The following is a 12288-nucleotide window of genomic DNA, read 5'->3' on the forward strand; positions in this document are numbered from 1 at the left end:
AGAAATTACCAGGCCCTCTGTATTATTAGAAACAAAACAAAACCCTACGAAACATAGCATTTTTTTTTTTCCCCAAGACTTTGGTTTAGTGCTTTCCTTTAGTGCAATGACTTTAATTATACAGTTCTTAATTGTGCCAAAGTTTGACGTGAAATCACACAGGCAGAAGAAAAACCACAACCTACGGTAGTAGTCACCAACTCCACCTCCCTGAATACACAGACCTCATTTCAGTTTTCCCTTCAGGTGCAACCACAAAGTGACTGTCCACTTGGTAAGAACTGATAAAATCAAAGCATAGCCAAAGGGACTCTGCCATACTCAGATAATGTTCTGTTGTATCCATGTCTTACAAAGTCCCAAAGCTGTTGCTATTTAAACAAAAGAACAGTGATCCTTTGCGCATGACAATAATAAATAAACGCAAGGCTTTTATAGCCTGTCCCGCAGCACTACGAATAAACGATCCAGACAGACATCCAACTCCTCGCGTTCCTCTGATGACAATGATTCCTGACATTACTCTTCACGGTTTAACAGCCAACTCCTGAAGTGACGTCATGGGGAATTTTGTCCAAAGAAGAAACACAGCTGCTGAAGGTTTCCCTGTACCATGTCTGCTATAACCAGTGCTCCTGCCTGCTTTGGAGTCACTTGGCTAACAAGTAAATTTTACTCCGGGTCTTCACGTTTATTTATATATGCATGGAGTGATATCACTGAAAAATATCAGTTACGGAGAAGGAGACACTGAAACATACCAAGAATCTCCTGCAGTGTACGCACTAGTGAGGGAGCAGCAAGGGAGATGCACTTAAAACTGAAGCTCAACCAGTAGTATGAAAACACAGTTTTTTGTTTGCTTTACTTCCAAAATAATATGGAAAATTATGCTCAGGCTCTTCTTGTTTGCCCACTGTCCCTCTCTCAACACATCAGCAGTAAATTAAGAATGCTTTGTACCAGAAGAATCTCTGCTAACACATACTTGCAATGATTTCATTCATAAAATACTTTGTGTAGAAATGCTAATCTCCTGTTTTAAGTAAACTTCAGCACTGTTGATTTCAATGATTCAAAAGGATAAAACACATTCAGTTGGTTACTTGTAATAGTCCTAGATAATCAAAAGCCCTCATTTCCCCTTCCTCTCTCAAAAAACAAAACAAAACAGAAAACAATGATGCAAGTATTAAAAGAAAAAAAACGACAGTCCCTATTTAGGAAATAGGCAATTCAAACAAAAGTTGCCAGTGATGTCATTTCATTTATACACTGCCTGAGTCACAGGTTCCTGAGGAAGTGGTAACACCTACAGAAATACTGTATGAAAGTCAGACTTCCAAACGTGAAACGAAAACAGAGACATTAAAAGACAAAGCAAAACCCTCAAGCAAAATCACAACTGCCTTGCAGATTTCCATTCACTCTTGCACAAATTTGAAAGAAATTTGTCACTGGAAATTAATTTGCTTATCCATTCACACCCTTCTGCTACCTTTGAGGGGAAGACTGGGCTGAGGAAAAGATACTCACAGGGGTTGGGAAGATGGGGGAAGAAGACAGTGATTTCCTGGCTGTCAACCAGAAAACTCAGAGAAGGCAGGCAAGACTTGGAACCTTCACTACCCAGCAGCTCTTCCAGGTCCATGCTGACATGACGTGGAAACAATTTTAGCAGCATTTCTGTACACAGTTTTAGCCCACACTGGTTTGATTTAGAAAGTAAAATTATTTCAGAAATGAGAAGCCAGCTTTCATTTCAAATGCACCAAGCTCTTTCAGCACTGTCTCATCTTGCCAGAGATGCCAAACTGAAGCTTTTTAAGAGAGTACAAACATTGCACCAAAAGTGAGGAAAACATTAGTGGCTTCCTCCGTGAGAAAGAATAACGCCTCCTGTTTGCTTTTTAAGTAGTGGATAAGATCATTTCACTAATAAATAAAAAAAAAATGAATTATTCTGGTGAGATCAAACAAAAAGCAAGCGTCTGGTGCTGAAAAGCAAATAAACCTGAATTACTGAATGCCCCTGAAGGCTGCTGAAGCAGCAATCCACTGCCAAACAATAGCAGAAAGTAACTGTATGGGAAAGGAGGGAAGTAAAAAAGAATGACTGAAAAAAAATCATACTTTTTATTTGCAGCAGTAAAACATTATATGCATGTGACCTTCAGTTAGAGAGGCAAAGTCCTTTCTCCTTCATATCAACATCCTATATAAATATCTATTCAAAAAGCAAGTTGGAACAGGCATTTAGACTTCAACAGCAAACGGTAACACAGCGAATGCTCCCTGCCAGCTAGGAAACAACACATCTCTTCTAGAACTCCTGGCAGCCCCTTTTTATTGCCAAGTTGAAGGAAGTGCCTACAAGAAGATACAACCGCAGGTGAGGCCTGGCCTGACTAAACAGACTAAAACACACTTAGTACTTGAAGTTCAGACAAACAGCTGTTGAGAGCTCTGACAATCTTGTCAAAGAACGTCCAAAATAATTCCATGAGATGTGAAAAAATGCTGCAGTGAAGCTGCAATTGGCAGGCTGTGTTGTCGATTACTGGAGGGCAACCATCAGTACTTGAAATTATAGATGGTTGGAGTGCTCATCTTTACGCTTATCCGGGAATGAGGTTTACCTGAATTGGGAAACGAGATGAAAAATTCGTTGCTAGAGAATTTAGCAACAAATAGGTTAGAGAATACCTTACGCTACTCAGCAACACTGCTACTTCAATGTATTACTATTAATTCTTCTGGGAGTAGCTTAAGTTTCCCTTCTGCTGAGCCAATTTCCTTGGCTAGGTTAATATAGTTCTCAAGTGACTCATTCAGAAGAATTCACTACAACCTGGACAAAATACCAGTCACCGGCTGGTGGAATACAGACTGCCGTATTTCAGCTACTGCGCTTAAGAGTAAAGTGCCTACAAATTAGCCCAAGCCACAGCCCATTTTGGTTAACACTGCCCGACTTCAAACAACTCTCAGCAACATTTTGATAAAACAATGGGTCAGAGCAACAGATTCTTTCTTTTGGTCTAGGATAACTGAGAGAAAAAAAACATGGCTACTCTTTGCTAAGCATATATTTTCTATTTTTCTACATTTTACAGATGAGAACTTACTAAAAAAAAATCAGAGAAAAAGCAGGAACTGTTAAACTCTCTGAGTCAACCTAGTGTTGATGCTAGTCCAAAGGAAAGGTCCTGCTGTCCCTCCATTCCTCAATAACTACTCACCATGAAAAGTCACTGCTGTCAGTAGTACAGGACCAAAGGGTATCAATAAAAGTAAAATGAGGCTGAAAACATTCTTTGTCACTAGATTGCTGTTTTGTTTGTTTGTTTAATTTCAAATCCTGTTAAGTGCTGCACAAATAAGTAAACAAACTTTACATTTTGGTAGCTGAAGTGATAACAGAGAGCTAATGTCTATGCTAATTTCAAACCCATAGCATTACCTATGTGGTGCCACACTATTTTTAAACACCGTTAGAGCTCTGGAGAAAATCCAGGGAACTTTAAGGGAAAGAGATTTGGAATTTAAATGGTAGGCAGGTTTTTCATAGGTTATGAATTTATACACTGTCAGACTGTAACAGCATGAAATTTTTCTAGGTGGTATTTCTGCCTTATACAGCTGTTAATCCAGGCCCTCTAAAAGAGAAAAGGTGCACAAAACCCTCCAACAAGAAGTTTTGTTTTGGTAGGCTATGCATGATGAGCACAATATTTGCACTGAAAGCAATTTAAAACAAGGAACAAAACGTAAAACAATTAAAGAAGCCATGTCAATGGATTTGGAAAAAAAATGGTAACAGGCTCAGGACATCTTCCAAATTATGTTTCTTAGGAAGTCTGTTAAGTTTGCCATGTTGCAAATTTTTCTTTAATGGCTTCTCTTTGGAGTGTAAATGCTTATTTGTTTCTAAGCGAAGAATTGCAAATATTGCGTTATTATTTAAAAACAAACAAGCAAGGAAGTAAACTAGCAAAACAACAACAAAAACCCCCAACAAACAAACAAAAAACAAACAAAAAAAACCGAAACAAAACAAAAACCAAAAAGATTAGGTGTAAAAATTTGGAAAAGTAATAAGAAAAAATCCTACCATCCAGCTGCATGTTCTTTTGTGTACTTTTAATGCCAACACTGAACCAACGGAGAAGAAAATGGCTATTAACAGTGTGTTAGAGAACTGGCTGGACTTGCAGTGCAGAATAGAGATACCTTCAACTGGAAGAACAACAAAAAAAAGTTTGATTATGTGTTAGCTTGCAACATAAGTAGTATTGAAAGCATGTAAGCTGTCCTTCCTCTTCCCATAGAAAGAGAACCAGGACTATCCTTGAACTTTTAATATGTGGTTATGCTCTGAAAAGAAACCATATATGAAAATCCTTGTGGATGGCTCTGAACTGGTACTGTAAGAAACAGGCAAACTTGACTGGCATCAGAAGCTTAGTGATCTTTTCACATATAATTGACATTAATGGGAATCCTGAAAACCAAAGTCTACTTTTAGTCACTTCTCAGCTATCTGACTTTTTTTTTTTTTTTAAATCTGTCTTGAAAAAGAGGAAGAAAACTTAAAGAAAAGTTGGGAACTGGGTGAACACTTCAGTCAAACGACCCAGAGCAATGCAATGATGAACTAGGTATTAGCTGTTCCAATCAGAATAGTTAGCATACACTCAATAAGAGGAAGAAAAAGAAGTGCTATCATGTGACACTAAATCACAGAATGCTTAACAATAGCATAATAAAAAGTTCAAAAACAAGAACTCTACCAGTAAGAGTTTTCTTTGACTACGAGAAATTAAAAGGAGAAAAATCACAAATGACAGGTGAGAAACTAAAAGAAATCACTTATACATTGAAAAAAATCCAACTTTGCTATGACTATTACTGTATGTATTTAAGGTAAGTAGCCAAACAAGAGAACATTATGCAGGCAGTAGAACAATAGTACTGCTGGTAAAAAATTTTCGTCCATCTCAGTGGAGTTCCCTGAGGACGCAATACCAAACCCATACAGAGCACAAGGAAGGAACATTTTTTCCAGACTGAAGCTCAATGGCTATAAGGGCTGCAGCAATTACTAGAATTCCATTTGATGTACAAGACTACATTTCATGCTGTTGATCTCTACTGAAGCAGAATCCTCCTTTATTTCTTGGGAGTAATCAGCTTTTTAGTAATAAAAATCCTATGGTTCCATTCCTTGGTGAATTTCTATACCAAATGATCTAGGTCATCATGAATCTTTCTGCATGGGTCTAAGTGTCATTTACACACTTGTGCCCTTTCTCCCTTTTAGAACCCAATGCTGAAGGCTTCAGAATCAAACCTATCCCATGTTCCATGGAGCAGATTCTCACACTGGCCAAACCACATACTGGGTAAAATCTTACTATCAATTTACATCTAATACAAAGGGCATGCCTTAAGTGAAATTTATTCCAGATTGATGGGCTATAACACCGATAAAGAGGATTTAACACCAGACTGAAAGCAAGTGAAGAAAGGTCGAAGTTTAACTTCCATTAAACACCAATATCTGCAGTTGAAAGGGTAGTGCCAAAAGCCTTCCATTAAGTACCTACAGGCCAGTAAATAAATGTGCTTATCTCATAATGGTATTTGAATTTGAACAGTAATGGAAATGTTAATAGCACTTCATTTCTATGTATTCTTCTGATTTCTTACTCAATTAATGCCTAGAAATTGCAGAATAAGGACCATTTTGTTCCACAAGGAGGAAGAAAACAACATTAAAGTTAGACAACGGAAGTTATTCTGACACACTGAAGAGCTTCAGAACATCAGGGACACCTGGGAAGCATATGTACAGCAAGCAGCTCAGCCTCAAAACTGTATGCTACTGAAATTAGAAGGTAAGGAAACACCATATTAACCCTGAATTCCAACCTTTAGATCTTGCATACTGCTGCAATTAAATAGATACACTGCATCTTTAAAATGAAAGTTACTTTAACAGGTAATTAAAATTAAGATATTTAAAGTAACTATTACTGTTCATCAGATTTTTAGAAAGATGTCTAGTTTTACGTTTTCATATAATCAAAGACTGCAGAAGAGTTTTACACTCAGCAGTTCCAAAAGATAAAAATGCAGGTCTTTTCCTTTAAACTACCCAGTACCAACACACAATGCCAAAAGAACTACAGAATGCAAATCATACAGCTCATAGGTAATTCTGTATGTTAATAAACTACTTAAAAATGTTTATCACGTGTTATCAATGTTATTGATCATTACCTGACCACCAAAAGATCAGTTTCCTATAAAAAAATATATTTAATTCAGATATATATACTACAATGAAGTTAGCTAAACAGGCCATTAAAGCTTAACAACTAATGCTAACCTCAGCATGTTTCAGTGAGTCTTCTTTTATGATGGGAGTGTGCAGATACCCTTTCTTTTAAGGTGAATTTGATCTGACAGAACATACTCTGATGTGGCCTAAAAGAGAAACTGAAATTATCTGCACTGGATATTCAGAGCTTATGTTAAAGGAAGTAAACCAAGCTAAATTAATTGGATTGACTAGTTGGTCAACTCATTTTCATAATGTATAATAGAAATAAAGACTGCCACAAAAAGTGATTCTGCCTTCTTTTCTGAGCAAGTTAGTCCATAGTCTCCACAATATAAAGCCTCAAAATGAATTTCAATTACACTTCCAAATCCTATTTGGATAAAAAACAATAGATTTGCTTTCAGTTCTGTAGTAAGGTAACTTTGATATTTTACAAATCCATTTTTACAAATCCTTGAGAACCCATCAAAGATTCTCACAGTCTCAGCCATAACATCTGAAGCCATTCCTGATGCTGCAGAAATTGAAATACTTAAACTCCAGTCAAAATAAAAATCAGAATCAGTGTTTAACACCTGTAAAGTAGTATACAACAGCAACCAGGAATGGCAGAGTTAGAAAATCAACTTCTTATTTTAGTAATACATTTAACTACAAGTTTTTAATGAATCAATGATTCATCCTCTAAGCAATTTTTACTACATAGCAGAACATTGAACTTCAGCAGAGCGTTTAGTATGATACAGATCCATTTTGGTCTTTCCTGTGTAAATATAAGTCAAACCACATTTCTTCCATAGAATGAAATTATGAAATCTTCACAGAGAATAATTTCTCTTTTGGCACAGGTAAGAACAATCATAATATAACAAAGGGAATCAACTGTACTACAAATATTTACTTTGAAATAGAAAGCAATGTGATATACACTGCAAGTGTAGGTTTTTAACCTACTCCTGCTCTCCCATAAATAAAGATGCAGTTTATTTCTCAACAGGAGAATATTCTCAATCTTAATAATGAACTCTAATTAAAGGTGAACAAGTGTTGGAAAGAGGAAGAAAAAACCATTTAGACAAGCTACTTAGACATGTCTGCTGAGAAGCAAAATTAAAAAATGGAACAAATGAGATACCAAAGTTTACTTAAGCAGCAAATTTTATGTATGTCTTATTAAGAAAATGGGGAAAAAAAAGAAAGGAATAAGATTGAAACATAACCACATTATTTTGGTTATTTACATAATAAAAATGAAAATACGGAGAGTTATATCCAGAAAAGACTGCTTTCACAGTGAAGATATTCATGTCAGTATGTGGTTTACAATTGTTCATATTCATTATAGTCATGGGTAAGCAATCATTAACTTGTCGAATAACAGATAAAAGGCAGCAATGCAGTTCAAAGTAGGTCATCTTCCACCTTATTCAGCTGATTTTCAGACTGTTTCATCATCACTCATGTCCCAGATCTGCAACAAAAAAGGAAGTGTAATTTTAGTTTGTGGAGTTCAAATACACTTTTAATATGCCTTTATAAAATTAGTATTACTGTTTAAAAGAGAGAGTAAATAACATTTATGGACTGTTGACTAGAACCATGGCTTTTCATGATTTTTTGGAGGTTTACTTCGTGGCAAATACTCTCCTTCCACTCAGTAAAGGCTTGTAGTAGCCAGGAAGAACATGCATACAAAGCTTTGAGCTAGATCTGGCTCTGAACTACTTGGTTCTAATCACTTGAACAGAAAAGTTCTCCTTTGCCAGCAAAATCTGCCACCAATAGGAAGATATTCCTTCAATATCTTTCAAATCCTTCTAAAAAAATTCAGAGTTCAACACAGCAACATTGAATAGTTAATAGAAAAATAGCTATAATTTTAATAAAAGTCCTTATGACAAAATGTAATGATTCTGGAATTTGAAATTGTTCTGAAAAAAGCTCTTAAAATCCAACCCCAGAAAGCAATTGCTCAAATATTTTTCTGCAGTGTTACAAACCATAAAATGAAAACTCTGAATGGCAGGATTTTTTCAATTCCTAGAAGCGTTGCAAAATGGTGGTGTAAATCCTTATGGAAAATACTGAAGGAACAGTTTGTTTACGAAAGGAAAATAGAGTTTTCATCCTGCCCTAGATGAGCAGCTTGGAGCTTGCCAAGGCAAACACAAATGTCCAGCTTACCAGTCAGGGTCAAGGATGTGGAAAAGAAATATGAAAAACAAAATCTTTAAATAGTGTTTATGGTATGATTCAAACTGGCAATAAGTAAGAAATTCAAAGTTCAGACTGATAGTCCATCTTTGTTGAGCCTAATTTTTGAGAACAAATCCCATAGATTTTAACCCCCAAAATCACTCCCAAAGAAAGGCAATAAATACTTCGATAAATGCCATGAGGTGAATCAAAGGCAAAAGTGAAGAAAAGCGGACCGAGATCCCTAAAAGTCTTCTTTATCTACTAAGCAGATGCACTGGGAGCAGTGCCAGCTTCTCTGCTCTGTGCTTTCCCATCATCAGTTCTGATCTGAGCAGTGTGGGTGAGAAGGCAAGTACTTGCTGGTTTGTTTGTTTTTCACGAAGAAAGGCTGGTAAGGGTGCCAGTGACATGAGTAATTTTGTGATATGAAAATACCTCCATCCAGAAACTGTCTTGCTGTTCCATAGTTTCTGTAAAGCTCAGAAAGCCTTTTGGCTCTACACACGTCATGTGCAATGCTTGCATTACTGTAACAATCCATCTGGCACAAAGAGCAGCTCGAACTACACAGTCATCTCTCTTTGTTGAAACCAAGGGGAAGAAGTGCAGGTTTGTTGTTGTTGTTTGTCCTTAATATTAAGGGCCCTTGTGAGGGCCTCAAGCAACTTGAAGATGTACAGTTCAAGCACAGCTCCTCAGCTCCAGCACACAGCCAACACTGCCTCCTAGGTAACCCAGGCTGCTGGCTGTGGAAGCAGCCTTACTTGTGAAATGTATTCTGCTATCTGAGTAAAATAAGCTAGGCATGGACACTGAAAAACTAAGACCCCTGAAATACAGCATTAGTAATAATAGCAGGAAAGTAAGAAGAAAAGAATAAAAATTAAATAATTTTCTATCTAAAATACATATATTTCCTAAGAGTCCTTCGACACAAAAACATTTACTTCTTATGCACCTCTGCATAAGATGTTTAGAGTACATGCTTCATGGCTATGCAAATTTTGGCTATTACTTCAAAGCAGTGAAATTTCTGCAGAACAGAAATTATGAAATACAGAAAGTCGTGGAAGATAAAGTCTAAAATGAATGTAGAGCCAAGAATCTGATCCCCAATTCAAGCCATGAATTTGGATTTTGCTTTCACTTCTCTTCTATCCTGCAGCACACCTGGGTTAGTCAATCTAAATGCAGCTACACGTGATGACAGGATTAGTCATAAAATAGGAAGATAATAAACCAGCTGTCAATGTCAACCTCCCTCCAACCCCTTAAATAAATAAATAAAAAGCCTGGACAGACTACCTCAAAGCACCTGTTTTTTTTCAAGCACATGCTTTCATATCTGAACTTCTCTGCAGAGGTTCTTAAATGTCAGATGCAAACTATGCCTATTCAGGATAAAATAATTCCTGAAGCTCTTTTCTTAAAATGGCAAGTATAACTGTCTTACATCATAGGAAGAATGGGGAAAAAACCCTGTGTATTAATTCAACTGTTCACAAGTTCCCAATGGTTTTACACAGTTCCAGATGGCATTTTCAGTAATCCTTAGGAACAGAGAAAGAGTTTTGCATTTCCTTCCTGCAGCACTAACAGCTGGTACCTGAAATTTAACCTCCATGGCCATGGTTCCAAACTTAGCATTCACATTTGGAAACAAGACTTGGCATCCTAGAATTAACATAAGTAACTCAAATAGGTAACTTCTATTTATCTTATAAACAAACCTGCAAGAATACCAGTGCATCCTAAGAGGATTTCTAAGTTTCTTGCCAGCAATGATCCAGCAGCAATTGCACAGAAACGGCCACCTCATTAAGAGAGACAAAGCAAACAAACACACCACCCACACACACTGCTTTCCACACCAAACTAAGATGAATTTACACACATGTGCATCAAATACACACTGCTTAGAAAACCTTGGAATACCTTTATGCAAACCTCAGTATTTACTGTTTCATAAATGCTCCAAATACGGTATAGAGTAAGGAAAATTCTACTAGCAGAGGTGAGGCTGAAAATTAGATGTGACATGTAACAAACAGCACCCTTGGGTATCACATGAGAACATGCAGCTTCCCACATCAATTACATCTTATCATATCTTGCATCTTGATTTAGAAATGTACCCTTACTCAGGGAAGTGAAACAAATGATAAAAGAATATATTCAAACACGTTTAAATTTAAAGCAAATTATTTTATGTCTATACAACATGAGCTTTTTCACAGGCACAATGTTAAAGATGCTTTTATACATCCAAGCTTCTGACAATCTAATTCTACAAAGTATTTGTGACCCTTTACAGTATAATTCAAGGATCTAAGCACAGCAGGCTGCATCAACAGTCCTCGTGTGGCTCCTTCAATATTTTTCCTGGGTCAGGAAGAATACTGAATCCTTTCTGTTGCATCTTTCAGGAGTGCAACAGAAACAAAACTGCAACTTGAAATTCATTATATGTTCCAGTTCCAACATGCAGCTTTTTCAAGCTTTTCAGTATGGACTGAGGGATGCTAATTACAAAGTTCAGCACCCTCCTTTCATCTCAGATACCTGATGCACAGTAAGCACTACCCTTCATCTTACTGAAACTGAAAACAAACTTCAAGCGTTCCGCATATTAAACAATTCTTCAAACACCCCCCTCTGCACAAGGGGAAAAAAACATAAATGCACAATCAACACAGAGACAGCATTCTACAGCAGTGACAGTGTTTAGCTTTGCTCAGAACTCATACTCAGCTGCATGACAGAGCTTGCATAGCAAAGAAAATTATGTAGAGTGTGCTATCTAAGAAATGAAGGTAACGCACCTCAGTAAGCTTTCCCTGCTGCTCCCACTAGAAACAGCTTGCTTCGCAGTACTGGCAGTGGTTCCCCCACAAGAACAGTTCATCCAATCCACACTTACATGTCGTGCTTCAACAGTTTCCTATTTCTGCAGGATACAGCTAGGTTTTTTTTTTTATTATTTTTTTTTATTTTTTTTATTTTTTTTCAGAAGTGGTTGCTTACTTGCTATAACAGAACTAGCCAAAACCAGTTTTACCTTACAGTTTAAGCCATAGACATTCATTACACTCCATTCAACAAGGTGAGATATCCCAAATACAGAAGATAATTTTTTTAGATTCCTGTATACAATGCACATACCCTGCTTAGTCCACACTGATGACTAATTTCTGGCACTCATGCTATCAACACAACTTTTCTTTTTTTCTGTCTTAGCCAGAAACTTCACAGTCTTTCCTGTTCAAATGATTTCATACCTTGCAATAATATTCAACTACACCTACTTCATGCTTTTGTCCTTGGTGGTGTCTGACACGAGTTTTCCCTTTGTAGACATTGCAAAATTCTGCATTTCCAGCCAATAGCCACAGCTTAAAATCTAGGTCAAGGTCACAAGGCATCCTCATTTTGATGACAACCAGCACCAGTAATTATTCTCTGTGTTTCTTTTGCATGTGTGGCCTCACTTTTCATATGAACTGCAAACGTTAGCCCATTGATTTCCATCCTGGCAACTGTGGTATGTTAACGAGCCCTGTGATCACCTTTCAGGACTGATTTTCTCTCATGCCCTCTGTTCTATCAAGATACAAGTATCCAGCATTTGACTTTTTATCCTTTTATTGTTTATTCCATTTTTGTATCATTTAGAGTGAGCACTAAGTGACCTAAGACCTAGGGACAGAGGGATCACACTTTTTCTCAAAACATCCTCTCCC

At 36.9% G+C, this 12288-nt stretch overlaps 1 protein-coding gene across 4 annotated transcripts in view; it reads right to left on the minus strand.

Moving 5' to 3' along the window:
- Positions 1 to 7489: 7489 nt before the first annotated feature.
- Positions 7490 to 12288, minus strand: part of ATG7 (autophagy related 7) — an 87244-nt gene continuing 82445 nt past the window's right edge. For all 4 annotated transcript variants that reach the window (XM_042823860.1, XM_042823863.1, XM_042823862.1 and 1 more), the window contains one exon: positions 7490 to 7820. In XM_042823860.1, the coding sequence (XP_042679794.1) occupies positions 7788 to 7820 (33 nt within the window). In that variant the 3' untranslated portion in view covers positions 7490 to 7787. The remainder of the gene's footprint in view (positions 7821 to 12288) is intronic.

This window comes from Centrocercus urophasianus, unplaced genomic scaffold, assembly GCF_019232065.1.
Source record: "Centrocercus urophasianus isolate 14NV4802_14NV808 unplaced genomic scaffold, USGS_Curo_1.0 seq_22, whole genome shotgun sequence".
In the NCBI taxonomy this organism is placed as follows: Eukaryota; Metazoa; Chordata; class Aves; order Galliformes; family Phasianidae; genus Centrocercus; species Centrocercus urophasianus.